General features: G+C 62.4%; 3 protein-coding genes across 8 annotated transcripts; 2 read left to right on the forward strand and 1 right to left on the reverse strand.

Moving 5' to 3' along the window:
* Window positions 1-542: 542 nt before the first annotated feature.
* On the reverse strand, window positions 543-2,829 carry ARL16 (ARF like GTPase 16). 3 transcript variants are annotated; one of them, XM_072781977.1, is made up of 5 exons: window positions 2,735-2,829; window positions 2,424-2,482; window positions 1,955-2,068; window positions 1,292-1,407; window positions 543-1,145 (listed from the first exon to the last, which is right to left on the reverse strand). In XM_072781977.1, exons 1-5 carry the CDS (start codon window positions 2,793-2,795, stop codon window positions 974-976), a joined length of 522 nt encoding a protein of 173 aa, XP_072638078.1. In that variant the 5' UTR covers window positions 2,796-2,829; the 3' UTR covers window positions 543-973. The 3 variants fall into 3 exon arrangements, with proteins under 3 accessions (XP_072638078.1, XP_072638079.1, XP_072638080.1); XM_072781978.1 differs by having other exon boundaries at window positions 2,424-2,478; window positions 2,733-2,807; XM_072781979.1 differs by lacking the exon at window positions 2,735-2,829 and having other exon boundaries at window positions 2,332-2,468.
* An 80-nt stretch (window positions 2,830-2,909) lies between these two features.
* HGS (hepatocyte growth factor-regulated tyrosine kinase substrate) lies at window positions 2,910-17,223 on the forward strand. 4 transcript variants are annotated; one of them, XM_072781969.1, is made up of 23 exons: window positions 2,910-3,064; window positions 4,217-4,301; window positions 4,649-4,724; window positions 5,101-5,193; window positions 6,705-6,828; window positions 8,099-8,151; window positions 8,672-8,740; window positions 9,352-9,476; window positions 10,762-10,840; window positions 10,914-11,012; window positions 11,128-11,235; window positions 11,818-11,856; window positions 11,934-12,077; window positions 12,155-12,214; window positions 12,789-12,999; window positions 13,410-13,582; window positions 13,655-13,795; window positions 13,879-14,056; window positions 15,757-15,890; window positions 15,964-16,083; window positions 16,252-16,341; window positions 16,632-16,777; window positions 17,071-17,223. In XM_072781969.1, exons 1-22 carry the CDS (start codon window positions 3,028-3,030, stop codon window positions 16,740-16,742), a joined length of 2,349 nt encoding a protein of 782 aa, XP_072638070.1. In that variant the 5' UTR covers window positions 2,910-3,027; the 3' UTR covers window positions 16,743-16,777; window positions 17,071-17,223. The 4 variants fall into 4 exon arrangements, with proteins under 4 accessions (XP_072638070.1, XP_072638071.1, XP_072638072.1 ...); XM_072781970.1 differs by having other exon boundaries at window positions 12,792-12,999; window positions 16,632-17,223; XM_072781971.1 differs by lacking the exons at window positions 2,910-3,064; window positions 4,217-4,301 and adding an exon at window positions 4,357-4,500 and having other exon boundaries at window positions 16,632-17,223.
* A 365-nt stretch (window positions 17,224-17,588) lies between these two features.
* On the forward strand, window positions 17,589-21,802 carry MRPL12 (mitochondrial ribosomal protein L12). Its single transcript, XM_072781976.1, has 5 exons — window positions 17,589-18,237; window positions 18,863-19,049; window positions 19,199-19,282; window positions 21,183-21,317; window positions 21,440-21,802. The coding sequence occupies exons 1-5, from the start codon at window positions 18,164-18,166 to the stop codon at window positions 21,554-21,556; spliced, it is 597 nt and encodes a 198-aa protein (XP_072638077.1). The 5' UTR covers window positions 17,589-18,163; the 3' UTR covers window positions 21,557-21,802.
* Window positions 21,803-22,576: the final 774 nt, after the last annotated feature.

A 22,576-nucleotide genomic window follows, 5' to 3' on the forward strand; every position in this document is an offset into this window, starting at 1 on the left:
CCTGGGGACATACAAGCGTGACCTTATTTTGACAAACGGTCTTTGCAGATGCAACTAGAGATCTCGAAATCATCCTAGATTTAGGGTGGGCCCTAGATCCAGTAACGGGTCCCTATAGGAGAGAAGGCCACATGCAGAGGCAAGCATTCTAGTTCCACAAGTCACAAGCCAAGTTCTATGGAGAACTGCCAGCAGCCACTTGAAGCCAGAAAAGCAGCAAGGAATGCATTCTGCCTCATAGCCTCTAGAAGGAACCAGCGCTGCGGACACCTTGCTGTTAGTTTTTTGACCTCCAGGACCATGAGCATAAATTTAGGTGGCTGTGAGCCATCAAGTTGGTGACAATTTGTTACGGAGACCCTAGGATACGAATACACCCGACAGGTGTTCTGCAAACCCCCCAGCTGAGATCAGGATGAGCTTGCCAGGACCTCCTGCGCTCTATCAGAGCCGCCCCCACGCTCGCCTACCCGTGGGACCCCGATGCCCTCCTGGGCACACATGTGCATTCGGCACGTGAACTAATGAAAACACTGTTCTCGTTTTGACTCCAGGCTTGGTTCTTTCTATGACAGCGGCCTCACACATGTCGGCATGTCAGAAACTCGTGGGTACGATCTGTACCACAGTCAAGAGACCAAGTCTGCGGGGCTGTGCAGCGCAAACACCTCTGGGAAAGAGCAGTCCTGATGGGAAAGGAGTAGATTCCAGGACGGCAGCAGGACACCCAGCCACCCTGCAAGCCCAGCTTCCTCTCCCTGCCGTGGGGACAATTTTTTCATTCAGAGGCCAGCTATCAGGAGTCTCTGTAACTGGGGTGCCTCAGTTTGCCCATCACTGCAACTCAGGCCAGGAGCCCCTCGGCTTGTGTTGGGTCATCCCGTCCCTGACGAGTAGAGATCGCTGGAGGCCGAACGGTGCTATTCTCTGCCTCCTCCCCGGAGCTAGCCTGTCACACTTCTGCTCCAGGTGGTCAGCGGTCAGGCCTGTGGGTGTCCTGGAGCCAGTGCATGACCTCAGATAAGCCAGTGCCCTTGTGGGCACTGATTTCTGCCGTGGTGATGTTCTGCTTGGCACAGGCAATGATGTCTGGGAGTCTGATCAAGGACTTCATCTCCTCGATGGTCATGTAACAGGGCAGATCACTAGAGCAGAAGCAGCACGCAGTCACGGTGTGCTGCCACAAGCCCATCCCAGCCCTCGCCGCCCCATGAGCCACCCTCCTGGCTATGGTCCAAGGGAGCTCCTCCCCAGGGGCACCCCACACTCCTCCAGGAGGACAGACCCCTACATTTTATTGAAGAGTATCAGGACTGATGCTTCTGCGAGTCCTTCTGCAGAAAGAAGACCCAGGAGTTGCACACAGGATGCGGACAGCTGAGTGGGGTTGGCGGCATCCATCATGAACTGGGGAAGAAAATGCAGACCAAGACCACCCCATGAGGGAGACATTGCCAAATGCCCTCCTTTGGGCATCGAGACCTTGCTCAGAAAAGCAAAATGACTTTTAAACAAACGACTTTGGGGTCAGGGGAAATAGAGGAAATTGAATTGCACGAGAGTGACCTGGTGTCACTTGTTTCCACCCATGTGGAAGCCTCTCTACTCGTGTGGCCGTCACTTCTCCCAGGAAGGGTCCTGGGATTTGGGGCCAGGCCTTGCTAGGATGGAACAAACCCACAATGGGTACAATTCAATAGTCAATATTAAAACACACCCATGGGAACACCGCAGACAGCAAGCGCCTTACAAATGGAAAATAAACACTTCCGCCAGCAAGCCCCACACAGGCTGTGCATCAGCTCTGGGGCAGGAGCACTAGGGATCAAACTGGGGTCCCAAAAGGAAGCCACTGGAAGCTGAGTCCTGTTCCCTTGACTAGCTAGCATCACTGCCCAGGAACCCAAACTCCTGCCCAGCAATGCCTAAAGCAGCCCACCAGCTGCTGACCTACCAGGAGACAATGGCAATCTCCATAGTAGCTGGGCCAGATGGGGCCCATGCAGCCCCCCAGCTCCCGGATGGTGATCTTCCTCGGGACCACGATGTCTGTCAGGTCGGTGCCCACCTGTGGGAAAAAACCAGGAAGCATTAAGGACACAGGCGCTTCTCCACTGGGAACGTCCACTAGCCTAAGGCCCAACACACCGGCTCTCAGGGGCTTAGACCGTCAAGCACAACCCCAAGCAAAGAAGGTGAAACTGGCTTCCAAGGGCCAACGCCCTAACCCCAGAGCTGACTGGCCGCGGCTCCAACACCCACCAGCGGGTCGGCCTCTGGGGGACCAGCTCCGTCCCAGGGGGCAGGCTCCTCCCCGTGACACCGGCTCACCTGCCGCGGGCTGCCCTAAAACACCGACCGGCCGGACTCCAGGCCCCAGAGGGTACCCGTTTGTGCCAACCCGCGGGAGAGCGGAAGCCTACCGTGGGCCGCGTCGGGGGGGGGTCGCCCAGGTCGCCCTTCCCATCCGCGGAGCTCAGCTGTGCGGGCCGTCAAGGATGCGGAGCCAGGCAGGGAAGGCGGCGGCGGCCGGAGCCCGCCCCGGGCCCCCCCGGGCGCCCCAGCCCCGCCCCCCCGGGCGCCCCGCTCCCCCAGGTGTCCCAGCCCCGCCCCCCCGCGCCCCAGGCCCCCGCGCCCCCGGGCGCCCCAGCCCCGCTCCTCCGGGCGCCCCGCTCCCCCGGGGTCCCAGGCCCCCCACCCCCACTCCCGGCCCCCGCCCCGCGCGGAAGGATAGTCTGCAGCCTCTTCACCAACAGCGTCTTGCCGACGCCCGCGGCCCCCAGCAGCAGACACATCGCGCCCCCGCCCCCGCCTCGGGCACGCGGCGCAAGTCCCGCCCCCCCGCGCCCTCATTGGATAGGCCTGACGTCCGAGCTGCTCATTGGCTCTGGGCGCTCGCCGTCCCCAGGGCCGCCCGGCCGGAGCCGCGCCTGTGCGCGCGCCCGAGGGAAGGCGGAAGCGGAAGTCGGGGGCGCGCCGGTTCGCCGCCGAGAGCGCCGCGGCGTCGGGTCGGGGTCCGGGGTCGCCATGGGGCGCGGCAGCGGCACCTTCGAGCGTCTCCTAGGTAACGCAGCCCCCGCCCCTCGCGCTGGCCCGCGTCCGGGGAGCGGCGGGGGGCGGCCGCGGCGCGATGCCGGCCCCGGGGTGTGGGTGGGCGCGGCGGTGCGGGGACCCGGCGGGCGCTGGGCGCGGGCTGCGACCCGAGTGGGCGAGGGCGCGCGGAGGCCGGGCGGGCGGCGGCCTGGAGCCCCCGCGGCGCGGCCTGCGAGCGAGCGGCCGCGGGCCCTGAGTCACGGAGGCGGGCACCTGCCCCCGACCGCGCGGACTGCGGGGCCCGACGGTGCCCGGCGCAGCGGCTCCGCGCTCCCGCGCCGCCCCCCGGGACCCCGTCCGCGCCGCGCCCTCCGCAGCCTCGCGGCGTCACCCCAGGGCCACGGCGGGCTCGGTGTCGGGGGCGCCCCAGCGGCGGCCCGGAGCCCGCCTGCGTTTTCCTCGGGTGTGGCTTTGGAGGAGACCCCGAGGAGGCGTGCTCCTGTGGGCTGAGGACGGTTCGGGCCCCGAGATCCGCCGCAGCTTACCAGCAGGCCAGTGCCGCCCGCGGCTGGCTAGGCCCCGCCGCGCCGGGACGAGGGCCAGCAGGCCGGGGCGCACCCGGGCACCTGCCGGAGGTCAGCCCGGCCCGGCCCCCAACGCTTGAAGCAGGGACCCGAGTCGGCGCCGCGTCCTGTCCAGCCTTGCCCCGCTGACATCCCAGCGGACAGGCTAGAGCCAGGGAAAGCCAGGGACCCCGAGGCAGGAGGTGGCCCGGCGTGGGGTGAAACCCCGCCTGGCTCTGCGCCACGCTGTGCCACTCTGGGCAGCGACCTCGCTTCTCGGCCTCGTCGTCTTTGTTCGTAAAGACGACGGACACAGGACGCTGCTCAGGAGCTCGTGTAAGACCTCAGATCACGCTGGGTGTCTGGAAGGGCACTTGGCACGCGAGTGCGTGAGTGCACGGCAGGTGCTCGGCGTTAGTAGTTTTCACGTCGTCTGCTTTTTTTCGGGGAACACAGCACCCTCGTGGTTATCGGGCGCCGAGAGGATTTTCATCGGTGTCCCGTTCAGCCCAAGTGTTTTCAGTGGGAACGAGGCGGTCTCTTCTCCCCATTGCGGAGCTGGGGGACCACCCAGGGAACTGCAGAGGACAAGCCCTGGTAACGGTGTGCTTTTGCCTTAGACAAAGCAACCAGCCAGCTTCTGCTGGAGACCGACTGGGAGTCCATTCTCCAGATCTGTGACCTCATCCGCCAGGGGGACACGCAGTAAGCGAGGGGGCTCTGTCTGCTCAGAAGCGGGGGCTGGCAGCATGGCGCTCTGGGCTTGCCTGCTGCACACTGGTGCCCCAGGATCCCGCAGTGTCCTGCCCTGACGGGAGTCGACCACATTAGACCTTAAGTGGAGAATCGAGTGGTCTCCGCACTGGGGTTTCTGGGATCTGGGGACAAGGAAAGGGTTTTCTCGGTACAGCCTGGGGGTCCTTAACATTTGCTTGGGGATTTTGAAGATCAGGGGTGGGGGTGGAGGTGGGGGGCTTTTCTCAATTTAACTTCTAAGATACGTGTTTTTTTTTCACCTTTTTTTTTAACTAATACTCTTTTTTTTTTTTCAGAGCTAAATATGCCGTGAGTTCCATCAAAAAAAAAGTCAACGACAAGAATCCCCATGTGGCCTTGTACGCCCTGGAGGTAACTAGACCCCTGCATTCCGGCCACCTCAAGGGTCACCCCCACCCCACCCCAGTGTCTGGAGGGCAGAGACAGGCTGACCCCGGGGCCTTGCCCACCTGCCTGGGGAGTGAGGGTAGGTAGAAGCAGCTGTGATGGAAGGCAGTGCCTCAGCTGCCCCGCCTGAAGCTGACAGGCTTAGGGCCCAGAGGGTGATTCTGGTTCCTGAGCCTCATTGGAAGAGAGGACGGTCAAAGGAGCACACAGCTTGGGTTGCTGCCTGACCCAGAACTGCCACATGGACTCTTGTGGGGCCAGGTGGCCTGAGGTGGGCCTGTCCCAGGGGCAGTCCCTGCCCAACCAGTGGCCCCACCCTTCCCTTCCTTGGGTCCTGCAGGTCATGGAGTCTGTGGTGAAGAACTGTGGCCAGACGGTGCACGACGAGGTGGCCAACAAGCAGACCATGGAGGAGCTTAAGGAGCTGCTGAAGGTGGGCGCTTGGTAGGAGGCAGCGGGGTCCAGAGCAAGGAGAGGACACAGTTACCCTGAGGCTGGGCCTGTGCTTTTCTGGGTGTTTGCCAGCACCTGAGGCAGGAGCAGTGCTAGGCAGACAGAGGACAGGAAGACGGGTGTTGGTGGTTTCTGCACCTCGAGCATCCCAGGCTGGTGATGTCAGGGGGTGCTGTGTCTGGGGACACGGAGGAGGCTCTGCTCTACGGGGTCAGGAAAGGCTTCCCAGGGCAGGGTTCAGAGCCTCACTGGGTGGCGGAGGAGGAAGGGAAGGAGCGGTGTGGGGATGAGTATGAGCGGGGTGTGTGGGCAGAGGCCTGGGAGGAGCACCAGGGGCAGCTGGGTGGGTCCCATGTGCAGAGCCAGTGTTCTGAGCATGGAGGTGTGTGAGCCTGACGTGTTTACGGAAGGAGAGCTGGGGCACATGGCGCAGCAGGGATGCCTTGGGAAGTGGGCTCCACACCCTCGGTTTGTAGAGCCCCGAGAGAGTGTGCTGCACGGGCCACTGCCCCCCGGCCCCATAGGCTGGTGTTGCCTACCTGCAGGGATTGTGATGTGGGTGGTGACACCAGCAGGTTGTGTGATGCAGAGCAGGTGGTACAGGGGTGCACCTGTTTCCTGAGGTGAAAGGGTGGCCCACAGGGTGAGGCGAGTAGCGGAGCCCCGGATGCCGTGTCTGCTGCCCCTGGTGGCGGGGGGCTGCTGCTCTCTGGCCTGTGTGGGCTCGCGTGGCTGAGAGCCCTGCCAGGCCCTGAGCTGGGCCCCGACCGGTGACCCGGCCAGTCCTTACTGTGGCCCGGCTGAAGGAGCAGGAGGGTTAGTACTTCTCGTGTCACGCGATCGTGTCCTGTTTGTGCCGCGTGTGGTCTGAGTCGGCTAGTGCCCCCTGGAGAGGAAGGGTTACAACGGAGAGGAGGAGTTCAGGACTGGACACATCACGGGCAGGAACCAGAGGGCTAGTGCGTGAGCTGGTCGGCATTTCTACGCAGCAGCTTTCTCATCCTGCCATCTTTCTGAGCATCCCTCAGAGCTCTAGGAACCTGGCTGGTGTTGCTCTAACCCGGTGGACGTGGCGGCTCTGCATGCCCGCTGCCCGCCCCCCGGGCTGGCTGCACGGCTGCCCCCTCAGTGCGGGTCTCGTGGGCTCCCCCTGTTAGAGCCTGGCGTTTGCCGGAGCCTCCCTGCGGTCAAGCTCCTGGGGCAGGAGGAAGATTCATGTGGTTTTGGGGAGCTGGGCTCCCGGGGTGCCCTAGCTTCTCCTAGGGCAGTAAGGAAGGGTCGAGCCCTGAGTGGGCAGGTAGCCACGACGGGTTCGTTTGAAGGACGGGGCTTCAAGGAGGAGGGTTGGGCCTAGAGAGTGGGTCCGTGCTCGGCCCGGTGTCCCACCCGTGGCCGTCCCTTCTCTGCCAGCCGCGATGTCACAGGGAGACATCCCTGGTGTTGGTGTCTTGCGCAGCCCTCGTCACACTCTTCCTCCTCCTTTCCGTGCAGAGGCAGGTGGAAGTAAACGTCCGAAACAAGATTCTGTATCTGATCCAGGCTTGGGCGCATGCCTTCCGGAACGAGCCCAAGTACAAGGTGGTCCAGGACACGTACCAGATCATGAAGGTGGAAGGTGAGCTGGGCGGGGTCTGTCCCAGGCCCAGGACACAGCCTCCAGGAGCCGAGGGGCAGCTCTGTGCCAGGCGGAGCCAAGGAAGGCTGTGTGCACCCCGTGATGGCACCCCACTGCGTGACGGGCGGCAGTAGGAAAGTGGAGTGGGGGTCCCCGTGGACCCCCTGCCTTTCCCGACCTCACACCCAGTCAGGGCAGGACAGGGCATGCGGCAGACAACACACACATGGGGAGAGTTAGCAGAGGAGCTAATTCCCGAGCGTTGGGTCCTCGGGGGGAGGGAAAGCTGGGGGCCCTGGCCTCCAGGCGGCTGGTTGAGCACCAAGGGTGGGAGAAGGCTGGATAGCAGGCAGCTTCTGTGCCGGGCCTGAATGTGAACAAGCCAGTGAGGAGGGCTGCTGCCAGCATCCTGGGCGGGACTCGCTTCCGGGCCCCGGGGCCATGGTGGACCGGTGACAAGGCACAGGGGGTGGCAGCCTGCAGGAGCGGCTGGGGTGGGAGCTGAGGTGCCCTAAGAGTGGTGGGAAGGCCTGGGAGGCATTTAGTGGGGCTGTGACAGGCGAGGGACCTTTTCAAGGCCTCTTCTGGGCTCATCCCAGCCATTGTGGTGGCCACCCAGATCTGCTGGGGCTTGGTGAGCAGGGCAGTGGACTCAGGCCATAGTGCCCACGCTGGGCAGCAAGAGAGAGAGGGCTGGGGTGCACCCACCTGTGCAGAGGCCCTGTCCTGAGGCGTGGAGCAGGAGCAGCATCTGGATACTATATGAGGGTCCCGTCCATGCCGCTGAGCTGGCCTCAGGCCCCCAACACTGGACGTTGGACATGGGATGGTGGGTGTACACCCACGTTCACTTTCCTGGAAGGGCATCCAAAGCTTTATGGAGTCCCCAAAGTTATGTGCCTCAAAATAAGCTTGGGAATCCATTTGAAGAGTTGTGAGAGATACAGTTGGCCAGAGCATGGGGCCAGGAGCCAGACAGGAGGTCCAGGCCAGACCTGTGGGGCCTGGACATGGTGGGAGCGAGGCCAAGCTCCCTGCCCTAGGATGGGGCAGCCCACGAGGAACCACCCTGGGGACAGCTGGCCCACTTATGCCCCCGGGCGCCCTCGCCTGGTGCCGGGTCACTGTGCTTGCTGCCCAGGGGCTCTGGGCCTCCTTTTGTAGGTCTGCTTAGGGAGATGGATGCCCAGAGCTAGGATGTGGTTCCTGAAGGTCTCGGGGCAGACCAACCAAGGTTGTCACAGCAGTGACCATGGTCTCCTCTCTCCAGGACACGTCTTCCCAGAGTTCAAGGAGAGTGATGCCATGTTTGCTGCAGAAAGAGTGAGTTCACGAGGTGCTGGGGATCTAGCAGTTACCTGTGTTTTGTTTTGTTAAGTTTAAGTAACCTGTACACCCAGCATGGGGCTTGAACTCATGACCCCAAGATCAAGAGCCACATGCTCTTCCAACAGCCAGCTGGGTACCCCAGGAGCTAGACTGCTTTGAGGAAGCGGAAGGGAAGCCGTGGGTCCCGGCTTTGGGAACGTCGGTGGGTGAGCTGCCGTTGTGGAACGTGCAGCCGTGCTTTGCAGGCTGAGTTTGGAATGGGGCTCAAGGTGTCTTCATGCCACGGCCAACGGGTCACGTCCTTGAGACAAACATGGACCTTGAGCTGCGGCGAGAAGTCTCGCTGTCACATCTTTAGGAAGCAGCGTCCATTTGCGGTGGCTCATGCCTCGCTGCAGACTCGGCCCTTGGCCCCTGACCCCCGAGCCCACGCTGGGTCTTCTCCTGTCTGTGGGAAGTCGGGATCTCGCCGGGAGGGTGGGCGCTGTGTGATCCTGATTCTGTCTGCCCCCAGGCCCCCGACTGGGTGGATGCTGAGGAGTGCCACCGATGCAGGGTGCAGTTCGGGGTGGTGACCCGCAAGGTGAGTGTGCCTGCCCCGGGGCCGACCCCAGGTCCCCGCTGTCCCCACGAGGCCACTGGGGCCACTCCAGGTCCGTTTTCTCTTGGCTGTGACCTCGTGATGCAAGGAGCAAATGCAGCTCCTAGCTAGGCGGTGAGCGTGTGAGCATGGTCTCCAGGGGGTCCTGTGTCCATGGTCTGTGCTGTGGGATGAAGCTTGGGTGAGGCTGCACTCCCCAGGGGGCAGGGAGAGGCCTCGAGAGGCTCCGGTGTGCGTGGCAGCATGCGTGGCCTGGGCCAACAGCCTTCTGGCGGCGCCTGTCTTCCTACTGCGGCACAGAGGCCTGGGGCCAGGGCGTCTGAGCAGCCTCACTGGAGCCACCATCAGCAACATCTCTTACCTCCGCACAGCTCACACATGATGTTCACGAGTCTGTCTTTTTAGTTTGACATTTTTACCCCAAACGACTGCTGTTAAGAGCCTGGAAGCGTGCCGTTTCCCTAGGGCGTTTGTGGCGCCCACCTGGGGAGGCCCAGGCTGGTGCGCCCTGCGGCAGGCAGTAGTGGGCAGGGTTGGTGCGAGGGGCCACTGGCCCAGCACAAGGCCGCACGCTGATGCGCTCCATGTCACAGCACCACTGCCGGGCGTGTGGCCAGATCTTCTGCGGCAAGTGCTCTTCCAAGTACTCCACCATCCCCAAGTTTGGCATCGAGAAGGAGGTGCGCGTGTGTGAGCCCTGCTACGAGCAGCTTAACAAGTGAGTTCCCTGCTGGGTGCAGGGGGGCCTGGCGTGCTCGGGGACGCTGGGCTTCTATCCCCGCCGTCCAGCCGCAGGGCCGGGACGCGCCCAGGGTCTGACACCTGCCAGCCAGTTGCTTAGGCTTGTTTTTTGGTCTGTCAGCTTTTTAAATTTTTTTTTTTTTTTTTTTTTAGCTTTTTAAATTTTTTTATAAGATTCTTTCTTTCTTTCTTTCTTTCTTTCTTTCTTTCTTTCTTTCTTTCTTTTCTTTCTTTCTTCTTTTCTTTCTTTCTCTTTCTCTTTCTTTCTTTCTCTTTCTTTCTTTCTTCTTATTTATTTATTCATTCATTCATTCATTCATTCATTCGAGAGACAGAGGCAGAGACACAGGCAGAGGGAGAAGCAGGCTCCATGCAGGGAGCCTGATGTGGAACTCGATCTGGGGTCTCCAGGATCACACCCTGGGCTGCAGGCAGCGCTAAACCACTGCGCCACCGGGGCTGCCCGGTCTGTCAGGTTTTTTAACTTTTTAGTTTGGAAGTAAAACTTAGAGAAGAATTGCAGGAGTGGGAAGCGGACCCCACACGGTGCGGCCTCCCCCCAGGTCCCTCGGTGTGGCTGTGGCCGTGGGGCTCACTTGCGTCCCCCTCTGTACGGGCTCTCCCACATGCCGTGTTCGTTGTGAACCTGTGCGGGTACCCAGTCCTTGTACCTGAGACTCCCGGGAGGAGTGTGCTTGTGGGACCAGCACACCACTGGCAGGCCGGGACATGTGATAGTAGCCTGGCGCCGGCCCCTGGTTTGTGTTCCTGTTCTGGTTCCACTGAGTCCCAGCTGTGTCGTGTGGCAGTTATGCCCCTGGCAGGCCTGCCCAGGTCCACAGCACACGCAGGTGGCTGTCACGCCTCCTTGGCTCCTGTGACCTGTGTGCAGCCTTTGTCCTGAGGTGTGCTTCTGCTCTGGGTGCGACCCCAGGATGCAGCTGTCTCCCTCGGTGCAGCCGCACTGAGGTCCCTGCTGTCCGTCTCCCAGTGTCAGCGATGGGAGCTCATCCCTTGGTTACGTGGTGACTGCAGGCTGCTCCCCTGGAAAGTTCCTTTCCCACGTTTGAACCTCGTTTCCAGGAGAGGGGCTGGGGTTTAGACCGGGTGACGTGCCCGGGGTCCTGCGTCCGAGGGACAGCAGAGCTGGTGTGAGGGACCAGTTTTTGTCCAGAGTGTGACCTGTGGCCCTAGTGTTGTTCTGTGGGGATGCTGGGGGCCAAGGGGTGGCGCTCAGCCACCCAGCGTCCTCTCGCTCCCAGGAAAGCAGAAGGAAAGGTGTCATCCACGACAGAGCTGCCACCGGAGTACCTGACCAGCCCTCTGTCCCAGCAATCCCAGGTACTGGCCCCGGGTCCCTGGGTCCCCAGGGGTGCCTTGCCCCGGGCCCTGCTCACAGCCTCTCTGTCCCTAGCTGCCCCCCAAGCGGGATGAGACAGCCCTGCAGGAGGAGGAGGAGCTGCAGCTGGCCCTTGCTCTGTCCCAGTCTGAGGCCGAGGAGAAGGAGAGGATGGTGAGTGGGGCGGGCTCCCCTGGTGTGGGGGTGCCGGGCCCCTGGATGTCTGGGGGGGTACCGGAGTGTAGAGGCTCGGCCCACCCAGGCCAGGACACTTCCTACCTCTCTACAGAGACAGAAGTCCGCCTACGCCGCGGCCACAGCCACATACCCCAAGGCGGAGCCCGCGCCCGTGGCGTCGTCGGCGCCCCCTGCCAGCAGCCTGTACTCCTCGCCGGTGGTGAGCCCGCTCCCCTGCTGGGCCACCGGTCTGTGGGGGGAGGGAGGGCTGTTCCAGAAGATGGGTGAAGATGCCTGATCCAGCAGGTGCAGGTCAAGGTCCGGCCTGGCCGTCCCCAGCTCTCTGCTCCTGGTCAGAGTTCCCTGTAGGGCAGAAAAACGCTGGGAAGGCTGGAGACCTCCATAGAGTGAGAGGGGGGCAGGCAAGCCCTGGGGTCAGGGTGGCCTGGCTCTCTCCAGCCTCGGCCCCCCTGCACCATGTAAGTGGGGTGTCGGTGGGACAGAGGTTTAGGAAGTCGTGAGCTCCGTGGGCTCTGGGCGGGGGCGGGGCCAGGCGCTCGAGGGCCTAAGAACAGCCCTGCCAGCCCACGCTGGGACCGGCCGTGTGGCTGCAAGGAAGCCGGCGGGATACTGCCGGCACCTTGCTCACGGTCACAGAGCTCCTAGGGCCCCTCAGCCAGACCGGCCAGTGCCCTGTGCCCACCGTCACCGTCGTGGTACCCAGCCTCCTGAGGGACGGCCCGGGAGGGGCTGGGCAGCGTCTGAGCCTGTGGGTCACCGCTGCTCTGGCCTGTCTCCCCAGACGTCGTCGGCGCCTCTGGCTGAGGACATCGACCCAGAGGTGAGGGCACCCCCGCATGCCGGGCTTTCCCCCTGCCGCTCCTTGGCCCTTGGGAGTGACCCTTGTTGTGCACGCAGCTTGCCCGCTACCTCAACCGGAACTACTGGGAGAAGAAGCAGGAGGAGGCCCGGAAGAGCCCCACACCGTCTGCCCCTGCACCCCTGACGGAGCCGGCCGCCCCACCCGTGGAGGGACACGCAGTCCCAGCCAACGCGCTGGAGGTGGGCTGCTCTCAGCTCCCAGGTGGGGGGGGGTGGGCCACACCGGATGCCCCCCCTCATGCTCTGGCCTTTTCCAGACTCCCCTCCCGGAGACAGACCCTCAGCCCATAGCTCCCTCCGGCGGCCCCTTTGGCGAGGTAAGCTGTGGCTCCCTGACGGGCCCGCCCAGGCACCTGTCTGATAGGGTGAGCCCTGCCTACACTGACCTCCTAGAGGCAAGTCATTCCAGCCCAGAACTCTGCATGGAACCTCGCCGGGCTGGTGGCTGTGGTCCAGAACTTGGCCACATGCTGCCTAGAACGGATCGGGGTATTGTAGGGCGGCCCAGCACCACCTGGATGAGTCCTTGTCCTGTCCTGGGGCTGCTGGGCTCTGTTGGTCATTGGAGTCAGAGACCAGGGTCTCTTCGAGGGAGGCAGGCCCCGTATAGGGGAGGGACAGAGGGGCCATGAACCGGGCTGCCCGAACTCCAGCTAGCTCTGTCCTGGCCAGTGCCATACCCATGTGCAAGAGTTAAGACTTCTTAGGCCTCAGTGTTTGCATCTGTAAAAGGGGGTGCCGAGGGCGCCCTTCACAGCACCACTGGGAGGGAGGGGGGCATGCACAGCAGGCTCAGAGCTCAGCGCCTGGAGTGGTGGGTGCTGCCCCCGCCCAGGAGGCCTGGAGGGCACAGGGGCCGGCTCCACAAGACCCCACCGTGTGTCCCCACAGCAGTACCAGAACGGGGAGTCGGAGGAGAGCCACGCGCAGTTTCTGAAGGCCCTACAGAACGCCGTCACCACCTTCGTCAATCGCATGAAGAGCAACCACGTGCGGGGCCGCAGCATCACCAACGATTCAGCCGTGCTGTCCCTCTTCCAGTCCATCAACAGCATGCACCCCCAGCTGCTGGAGCTGCTCAACCAGCTGGACGAGCGCAGGCGTAGGTGCTGCGGTGCACAGGGTCCTCGTCTCGAGGCCTCACTGTGCCCCCTGGGTGCAGTGTTGTGTGAGCACCTTCCGCGCCGGCCCAGTCGCTCTGGGCATCGGCAAGGTTCTCAAGGGCGGGGCTACCCCAAGGGGCGGCAGCTTCTCAAGAGCCCGTCTCTGAGCTGCAGGCCACTCAGGAGGTAGTCCCAGTGATGGGAGGTGTCCCGCTAAGCGCAAGACAGCCTAAGGAATCCCACCCACAGCCCTGACACTGGGAGCCCAACGGCCAGCCGTGCCCTGATGACAAGCACTCGGCTGGGCAAGGGCGGGCCCAGTGGCCACGGCCCAGAGCCAAAGCCCAGTGTGGGGCAGCCAGGCTTCCCTCCCATGCCAAGCACTCCTGGCTGTGCCCTGTCCCCACAGTGTACTACGAGGGGCTGCAGGACAAGCTGGCGCAGATCCGCGATGCCCGGGGAGCACTCAGCGCCCTGCGGGAGGAGCATCGAGAGAAGCTTCGCCAGGCCGCCGAGGAAGCTGAGCGCCAGCGCCAGATTCAGCTGGCCCAGAAGCTGGAGATCATGCGGCAGAAGAAGCAGGTGTGGTGCTCGGCCCCACTTTGGGGGAGCCAAGGTTGTGGACAGCCCTGATTGCCGCGTTGTGGCCCACAGGAGTACCTGGAGGTGCAGCGGCAGCTGGCCATCCAGCGTCTCCAGGAGCAGGAGAAGGAGCGGCAGCTGCGCCTGGAGCAGCAGAAGCAGACCATCCAGATGCGGGCCCAGATGCCCGCCTTCTCCCTGCCCTATGCCCAGGCACGCACCCAGCCCCGTCCTACCCCTGCCCCCGACTCCAATGATGGAGGAAGCCGCTGACCACTGTCCCTCTTTGTCCCCAGCTCCAGGCCATGCCTCCGGCAGGGGGCGTGCTGTACCAGCCCTCCGGCCCAACAAGCTTCCCGGGCACCTTCAGCCCCGCAGGCTCAGTGGAGGGCTCCCCCATGCACACGGTGTACCTGAGCCAGCCGGCCGCCGCCGCCGCCAGCCCCTACCCCAGCATGCCTGGGGCCGGAGCAGGTAATGGGCCGGGCAGAGGTGCTGCCAGCCAAGATGAGCCCAGACCGCTACTTTTTCTTTTTTGGTTTTGCTTTGCTATAATTTCAGATTTACAGAAAAGTTGAAAGGACAGTACAGTTTTCTGTATTTTCCCAACAATTAACATCGCGTCACAAATCTGCTTGCTCTCTGCACATGCACACGTGTGCACCCACGGGCTTTCTCTCCTAAACCTTTTTAGAGCAAGTGGCAGGCGCGATGCCCTTTGCTCCCGGCAAATGCGAGACCCTCCCCTGTGACCTGGGCATGGATTCCAGGTCGGGAGCCCGAGGCTGTGGTGTGACCTCCACTGTGGGGCTCAGCTCTCCCACAGCATCCCTGTCACACCCCTTGTGCCCACAGGGAACCCCATGGTGGTTGTCTTTAGCTACTCGGCTCCTTGTCATCTTTTTTTTTTTTTTTTTTAATTTTTATTTATTTATGATAGTCACAGAGAGAGAGAGAGAGAGGCAGAGACATAGGCAGAGGGAGAAGCAGGCTCCATGCACCAGGAGCCCGATGTGGGATTCGATCCTGGGTCTTCAGGATCGCGCCCTGGGCCAAAGGCAGGCGCCAAACCGCTGCGCCACCCAGGGATCCCCTGCTTGTCATCTTTGATCTAGAATGTTCCCACACTGCCTTGGCGTTCTTGCACTCACTTTTCCAAGGTGCTGGCCTGCTGTCTTGCAGACCCCCTCCCCCCACAGTGAGTTTTGTCTTCGTTGGTGTGACCGTCTGTGGCTGTATTTCGGCCAGGCGTCTGGGCGCTGGAGTGTTCAGTGGGAGGGCACAGCCAGCTGCTGGCCGCGAGGCGTGTGGCAGCCTGTCCAGGTTCCTCCCCAGAAGGGACTGGCTCTCCTGTGACAGCCCCAGTCCAGTGGGGAGATGAGACCTATACCTGTGCTTGTTCTTCCTAAATTTTTACCTGCTAGCTCTAGCATCTCCTCTGCTGCGTCTGAGGCTGTCTTTGCGTTTGTCACCTAGTGACTCTGGCACCTTGGCCCTCTCCTGTTGCTAAGGAGGCAGTCTTCCTTCTCCCGTTTGCTTTTTTGTCATCTGCATCAGCATGGACCCGTTTTATTCAAATTTCTTTTCTTTTTCTTTTTTTTTTTTCAAATTTCACAATTGGTTTTGGTGCTCAGACTGTCCCAGGTGCGGGCTGCTCCGTGTTCACGTTGTTGCTCTCAGCCCTGGAGGTAGCCCCCGTGGCCTGGTGTGCTCTGTGGCGACTGTGAGGACACCTGTGTGCACACACCTGGCTCACCTGTGTGGCAGACAGGCTCGCTGACACAGCACGGGGCTCCTCCCCTTTCCACGCCAGCAAGTCTCGTTCTCGTTCTCACGCTCTGTTTGTTCTGTTTGCTCCTGGAACACACAGAACGTGGTTTGGGGAGTGGCAGGCCGAGCCCCGGGGAAGGGGTGCCTGTGACCCGGCGTGGGGTCTGTGGTCCTGTCTTCAGGCCAAGAGTTTCAGGAGGTGCAGGGGCCTGTTTCCCCGGCCCTCCTGCGTCGTCCTGTCACTCCCCGTCAGTAGGGTTTGGTTCATTTCCAGTTCCATTTGGTGTTAGAGCTCCTCACCCATCCTGGATTTTCCTTCTTTTACTTTTGTGAGAATGTGAAAAGTGAACTTGGTTCCCAAAGTCGCAACAGAGGAAATCTGTTGATCTCCTCTCCCTCCGCAGATCCTGGCATGGTGAGCGCCTACATGTACCCGGCAGGGGCAGCCGGCGCCCAGGCAGCCCCCCAGGGCCCCAGCGGGCCCACCGCCAGCCCCGCCTACTCGTCCTACCAGCCCACTCCCACGCAGGGCTATCAGGTAGGTGGGTGGGGCAGCTCCCCTCCCCAGCCAGGGCCCTGGACCTTCTCCCATCACACCCTTCCCTCCACAGAACGTGGCCTCCCAGGCACCGCAGAGTCTTCCGGCCATCTCCCAGCCCCCGCAGTCCAGCGCCATGGGTTACATGGGGAGCCAGTCGGTGTCCATGGGCTACCAGCCTTATGGCATGCAGGTGAGACTGTGTGGCGTCCGGATGGAGAAGAGACTGGGGGAGCACTGGGCGGGCCCCTTCCCCACTGTTAGGCTCTCCCTGCAGGTGGTCATTTGATTTTTCCAAGTCAGAAATGCCCCCTTTCTTGGCATGCAGGATTCCTTAACGCAGGCTTCACTTCACTTTCAGAGTCTCATGACCACCCTTCCCAGCCAGGATGCCCCTCTGCCGCCCCCACAGCAGCCCTACATCGCAGGGCAGCAGCCCATGTACCAGCAGGTGAGTGTGTCAAGGCTCAGGATGCTGAGCATGGTGGCCGTCCTGGGAAGAACAGTGTAGGCCAGGATGGCTTCCCAACAGACAGCGAGGATGGAACACACCCCACACACATGCACGCAGCAACAGGCACAGATGCCCAGACCACGCGTGTGCCCAGCTCAACCCCACACACTGGTCGGGAGGCCTGGGGGGAACTGAGCCCTGGGGCTGAGAGCAGGGTGGAGCCTCCTGGAGGTGGGAAGGCTGGGGCCTGTGGCAGGAAGACAATGGCTCCTGTGCGGGCCCCCCAGATGGCACCCTCCGGGGGACCCCCCCAACAGCCACCCCCTGTGGCCCAGCCGCCGCCTGCGCAGGGCCCTCCTGCACAGGGCAGCGAGGCCCAGCTCATCTCGTTTGACTGATCCTCGGCCGGGAGCCCGCCATGCAGAACACTATGGTACTCCGAAACCACCGCCTCCGTCTCTAACTAGCGTCGTCCTCCTGCCTCGCTCTCCTACTGCCATGTAGTGTCCCTGCCACAGGCTGGGGGTGGCCCTTCACCCTGCCCGCCCCCGTCCTCTCCTGCTGACTGCCCGTGCCCCCAGCCCCCGTCCTCATCCCCGTCTCCCTGCGTTGGTCTCTGACTCCTTTCCCCAGGGCTGGGCCTCTGAGGGTGGGAGGGAAGGACCTTCTCCCAGTGAGCCAGGGCCCGGGAGGGCTGGCTGGAGTGCCCTCCCATCTGCTCCCCAGAGCTCTCCAGCGTGGCCCCCGAGGTCAGCAGGCGCTCCTGGCCCTCCCAGGAGGGTGGGGGTTTGTCTCCAGCTTCTCTGCTTGAGCCGCCATCTCATCCAGTGCCCTGAGTAGACGGAATGGAACACTGATAATAAAATGTCTTTCAACAAGCGTCTCGGAGTCTGGAGAAGGAAGGTGGTGGGTGGCTGGTCCTGCTTTGCAGGCGCGGTAGGCTCGGCAGGCGGCCACCTGTGCCCAGAGCCAGGCCGGGTCCCACAGCCGCAGCCCCCCCCAGGCTGCGCCCCCCCAGGACCTGCTGGATTCCTCCCCAGTCGGTCCACTCCCAGCCCGAGGATCTCACGCCCGAGGGCCCGACCCCTGGGCGACCCCAGCATTAGCTCCTCCAGGCTCAGGCCGCGTGAGCTCCGCCTGGCCAGCGTGGGGGCGCTGCTCCGGGCCGGGCTCCTAGAAAACGGCCGAGCGGGGCCCCCGGGGCGCACACGCCGGGTGTTGGCGGGGCGCGGGCGGGGCGGGCGGCTGGCGCAGAGCCGGTGCTCAACACGTCCTCCGCCCCCGTCACCAGGAATGTCGGGCGGGCACGGACGAGGCTGCCCGCAGGTGACCTCGGGCGGCGGCAGCACCTGCCGAGTGGGCGCTCGGGACCCTCGTGCGCGCCCCGCGGCAGAGCAGAGGCTACGGGCCCAGGCCTCCCCGAGCGTCGGCCGCCTTGGGCCTGCGGTCGCCCAGCGCGGAAAGGGCCTCGCAGGCCACCGTCGTGCCCCGGCCGACCCCGACGCCGGGCGGCCTACAACGAGCCACTGCGCCTGCGCGGCTCGCCGCCTTGTGGGTAACCTTGGGGAGCGAGAGGAAGGAAGCGCAGCCGCGGCTAGAGCGTCGTCTCCGGCTCGTTTCCCCGGAGGCCTCGTGGGCTAGAGCGTCATCTCCAGCTCGTATGCTCGGCGGCCCCGGCGGCTAGAGCGTCGTCTCCAGCTCGTATGCTCGGCGGCCCCGGCGGCTAGAGCGTCGTCTCCAGCTCGTATGCTCGGCGGCCCCGGCGGCTAGAGCGTCCTCCTCTCGGGGAGCCGCGTGTGACCTTCCCGCCCGCGGACCGATGCTGCCGCCGGCCGCTCGCCCCCTTTGGGGGTCGTGTCTCAGGCTTCAGGGCGCTGCGCTCCGTCTCGCCAGGTACGCGGCCCGCCGAGGCCTGGCGGGTGGCCGGGTTGGGGCCCTCCGCGGGCAACATGGGGTGCAGGGCGGCGGCGGTGTCCGCGCGCGGCGGGCGGGTGCCCCCGGGGCGGCGGTCCCGGCGGAGGTGGGCGTCGCGAGGGCCCCGGCGCCGGCTCCCTAACCTCGCGGGCTGCTGACTGCAGGGGTGGCCCCGGGTGACCTCACACAGGTCGCCAGCCCTCCCCAGCCGCAGTGTCCCCCGCAACCCCAGGGACGTGCTAGGGCTTCCGTCGGCGGGTCTGGCCTTGTGCCGCCCGAGGGCCCCGGCTCGGACATGCCTAGTGCGGCGGAATGAATGCATTCAAGTTACTGCCCTGCTCTCGTGGCCCCACAGTCTTTCGACCCGGAAACTAACGTGGGTCTCACGTCTGCAAATGCCTGCGTGCATTTCTAAAAGTCATTGGAGGGTTTAAGGTAGCTGGGCAATCCCCTTATCCACGTGGACCCTGGAATCCGAGAAGCCGGCCTTGGGACCCGGGAGCTAGACCTGAGCTCACAGCGCCTGCGCCCGAGCCGCCCGAGCCGCCCGAGCCGCCCGAGCCGCCCGAGCCCGGCTGACAGCTCTGTTTGAATGGGGGGCTAGGCAACAGGTGCCCCGCGTCTGCGCCGTGCGGCTGATGAGATGCAGCAGCCATCGGATGGGGGAGGCCCTCGCCGGTGCACCCCTGGATAACGCCCCCAAAGAGTATCCCCCCAAGATCCAGCAGCTGGTCCAGGACATCGCCAGCCTCACACTCCTGGAGATCTCAGATCTCAACGAGCTCCTGAAGGTACCACAGCCTGTGTCTTGTCCCTGGTCTGTCTGGGGCGTGCTCCCTGGGTACAAAGTACATGCGCTCCGTGCCAGGCTTGTTGTGTATCTTTGGATGTGATGGGCGACTGCTGAGACTATTCTCTCCTCTCTCCTCTCTCCCTGCAGAAAACACTGAAGATCCAGGATGTTGGACTCATGCCGATGGGTGGCGCGATGCCCAGTGCTGCCCCTGCCGCAGCAGCCCCCGAGGTGAGCCCAGGCCAGGGCCCCGTGCAGAACGGTTTTTCTCTAGTACCTGTTCTTCCCATGTCACGTGGCCAGCCAGCCAGATTTCTCTCATTGTCCCTCATCTTGGTCCTGCATCAGCCGACACATCCCGCAAACCCGTGTGTGCTGGCTGTGGGCTCCCCTGCAGCCTCATAGGGGCCTCCTCCCCGCCGAGATGTACAGGTCCCTGCCTGCATGGAGATTGTTTCTCATGGAGAGAAATTGGCGATGATCCGAATAAGAGGAAAAAGGAAAATTTTACTGAGTAGCAGAGCATAATAAGTGTTGTGGAGAAATGTAGGGAAGAAGGCTTAAGGAAGGGGATGGTTACAATTTCAAGGAAGGCCCCAAAAAGGAGGTGACGCCGTGGGGGAGATGTGAGGAATACGGGAAGAGAGCAGGGCACTCCCAGCAGAAGGCCAGCAGGCACGAGAGCCTGCATGGGGTACATCCAGGGCTGGAGCAGACGTCGGGGAGGCGGTGGGCGGGGGTGGATCTCCACGAGGAATCCAACAGATCTGAAGCCACACACTAATTTATTGTGTTTTGTGTTTGGTTCTTTGGTTTGGGGGCAGGTATTGCAATTTCTGTTAGCAATAGCTCGGGTTATCTGTGAGTACAAATAGTGACCCATGTGTGTATCCCCCAGCCTCCGCAACAATCAAGGTTTTGCCCCATTTACTCTTCCTTGTTCCTTGAAGCTTAAAGCACATTCCTGGTCTGTCCTTCCTCGGTGTTCCAGCACATCTCTCAACGAGCAGCTATTTTCTTTCTTTTTTTTTTTCTTTTTTAAGATTTTATTTATTTATTCATGATAGAGAGAGAGGCAGAGACACAGGCAGAGGAAGAAGCAGGCTCCACGCAGGAAGCCAGACGTGGGACTCGATCCCAGGATTCCGGGATCAGACCCTGAGCCACAGGCAGATGCTCAACCGCTGAGCCACCCGGGCATCCCGGGTAGCTGTTTTCTTAATGTAGCTGCGAGCCATTTGTGCAAGAAACATAGTTAATGGTCATCCTCTAGCTCGTCTGCTCAGATTTAGCTGATAGTCCCGGACTTTATAGCAGTGGGTTTGCTCTCGTCTGAACAAGGTCTGTGTGCTGCATCTGGCCTCTGGGTCTCTGAAGTCTGGATCCTGGCCTCAGTCCCCTTTCCCCAGCCATCCAATGCTGAGGAAGCCAGGTCAGGGGTCCTGGGGAGTGTCCCATGTCCCAGATGTGTCTGATGGTTCCATGGCCGTCAGCTCCACTTCTCCTGTCTGCGTGAACTGGTACCTTTACAGGCAGATGAGATTCAGGCTGAACATTTGGGGCAAGGAGAGAGAATTACTATGAAATTTGTTTGAGCTGGAACTCTTCTGAGAATGAAGGGATGCTGGTAGTAACCGGGGGGCAAATCCAAACCAGGACTGCCTCAGGCCGCCATGCCAGGTGGCCCCCTGCTCCCCACTGGTGCTGCTGAGTCTCACATGTGGCTGCAGGGAGCACTCAGCACAGTCCTGATGTGGGTCGCCAGGTGACAGCGGGGCTGGGACTGCCTGTCAGGTTGTCACCCACCTGTGATTTGGGGTTGAGCTGAGGATGGGAACACTGCTTTCCTGAGACAGTGTTGGATAAGACCTGTTGATGTCACCCTGCCTGTGCCCCAGTTACAGCGTTTACGGGGTGCGGGAACTTGAGCGGCTGTTTGAGAGCAGCCTCCAGAGAGAGGTAGGGTTTGCAGCCAGGGAACCGCGTCTCACTGGGGAGTGTGTCAGAGGGAAGGCTCTGAGCGGCCTCCTGCTAGAACTGCAGGCCTTGCTGGGCTGGCCTAGGGGTTACAGGATAGGGTGGCCCGGGAGTGAATATGCCTGCTTTACCTGGTGCCTCCACTTCCCCTCAGGCAGTAGAAGAAGAGATCCCCAAACAGAAAGAACGGACACATTTCACTGTCCGCCTAACGGAAGCAAAGCCCGTGGATAAGGTGAAGCTGATCAAGGAGATCAAGAACTACATCCCGGGCATAAATCTCGTCCAGGTGAGCTCCGTGTGCGGCGCGGTCCTCCTGCTGTCCCTAACGTGGCAGCAGCACCGGGACTGGCCCCTTCTGGGGCAGGTGGGCACAGAACCCAGGCCCAATCTGACTTTGCTCTATGGTAGGCAAAGAAGCTGGTGGAGTCCCTGCCCCAGGAAATTAAAGCCAACGTCGCCAAGGCAGAGGCGGAGAAGATCAAGGCAGCCCTGGAGGCGGTGGGTGGCACCGTGGTTCTGGAGTAGGCCGCTTTGAGGACTGGTGGACACGGGTCCCTGGGACCTGGGTGAGGCCCCACCCGCCACACCCCCAACATCCGGGATCTGCTCAGAACTGCGGCACTGGCACACCTTGGCCAACTCTGGATGGACCTGCTGGGATGGGGGCCGTGGCTCCTGTGTGAGCACCAGGGAGGTGGACTCTAGAACATACCACGGTCAACATGCACCCCCTGGTGGCCACTGAGAAAAATACATTGTTCGGGTGCGGTGTGTGCAGAGTGGTGTGTCTAGGTGGGCTGCCAGGCGGGTGGCGTGTAGCTGGCTAGGATGGCCATCTGGGGGGGCAGGGCTCCTTCCTGGCCCCCTCACCCCTCAGCGGGATGTGTGAGGGGCGGCCACCACCTCCAGGTCCTCTGTGCAGGGGCCTGACCTCCCAGGGCTGGCAGCAGCACCAGTCCTGCCTGGGCAGCAACAGCTGGCACGTGACTGATGCCAGATGTCACCTAGGAGGTGGGTTTGGGGCACCTGTGAGGGTCTTTAGCAGACTGAAGCAGGAGATGAGGCATTTGCAGGCCCCCATGTATCCCCCCCCGCCCCCGCCCTGGTCCTGTTGGAAGAATAACCTGCAGGAACAGGGCTGCGGGACCAGAAGGGGACATTGCATCTGGGAGCGCCCAGCCTGGGCCCTTAGGACAGGCCTGGGGAGCTGGTGTGCTCCCGGGTGGGCGTGCCCAGCCCAGGACTTGAAGGGCCCCCAGAGGATGTGCTTCCTGCCGAGCCTCCTTGTTGAAAGGCTGCTCCCTGACCCAGAGAGCCCCACTGGCCAAGTCTGTGGCCCTGGGCAGTCCCTAAGGATTAATGATTTACCATCAGCTGGGCGTGCCTCCCCCCAAGGAAGGTGACTGCTGGGCCTCCTGGGGCGGGTATCCTGCTGACCCAGCTGCCTCTTCTGGGGGAAGAATGTGGTCTGAACTCAGGGACAGCTCTCAGCCTAGGCCTTCTTCAGGTGATCTACAGAGTCTGCATGTTCTAGGGGAGTTGAGG

The sequence above is a fragment of the Canis lupus genome, chromosome 16 (genome assembly GCF_048164855.1).
Source record: "Canis lupus baileyi chromosome 16, mCanLup2.hap1, whole genome shotgun sequence".
Taxonomy (NCBI): domain Eukaryota; kingdom Metazoa; phylum Chordata; class Mammalia; order Carnivora; family Canidae; genus Canis; species Canis lupus.

What these genes read in the sequence shown, in the direction of transcription:
- ARL16 (XM_072781977.1), bottom strand. Translation starts at nt 2,795, where the DNA reads ATGTGTCTGCTGCTGGGGGCCGCGGGCGTCGGCAAGACGCTGTTGGTG. An exon ending in GTTGGTGAAGAGGCTGCAGA is followed by an intron (nt 2,483 to 2,734) that starts CTATCCTTCCGC and finishes GACGGCCCGCAC; the next exon opens with AGCTGAGCTCCGCGGATGGG. An exon ending in CCCCCCCGACGCGGCCCACG is followed by an intron (nt 2,069 to 2,423) that starts GTAGGCTTCCGC and finishes TTTTTCCCACAG; the next exon opens with GTGGGCACCGACCTGACAGA.
- HGS (XM_072781969.1), top strand. Translation starts at nt 3,028, where the DNA reads ATGGGGCGCGGCAGCGGCACCTTCGAGCGTCTCCTAG. An exon ending in CCGAGGAGAAGGAGAGGATG is followed by an intron (nt 11,013 to 11,127) that starts GTGAGTGGGGCG and finishes ACCTCTCTACAG; the next exon opens with AGACAGAAGTCCGCCTACGC. An exon ending in TCCCAGCCAACGCGCTGGAG is followed by an intron (nt 12,078 to 12,154) that starts GTGGGCTGCTCT and finishes GGCCTTTTCCAG; the next exon opens with ACTCCCCTCCCGGAGACAGA.
- MRPL12 (XM_072781976.1), top strand. Translation starts at nt 18,164, where the DNA reads ATGCTGCCGCCGGCCGCTCGCCCCCTTTGGGGGTCGTGTCTCAGGCTT. An exon ending in CTGCCGCAGCAGCCCCCGAG is followed by an intron (nt 19,283 to 21,182) that starts GTGAGCCCAGGC and finishes ACTTCCCCTCAG; the next exon opens with GCAGTAGAAGAAGAGATCCC. An exon ending in CGGGCATAAATCTCGTCCAG is followed by an intron (nt 21,318 to 21,439) that starts GTGAGCTCCGTG and finishes GCTCTATGGTAG; the next exon opens with GCAAAGAAGCTGGTGGAGTC.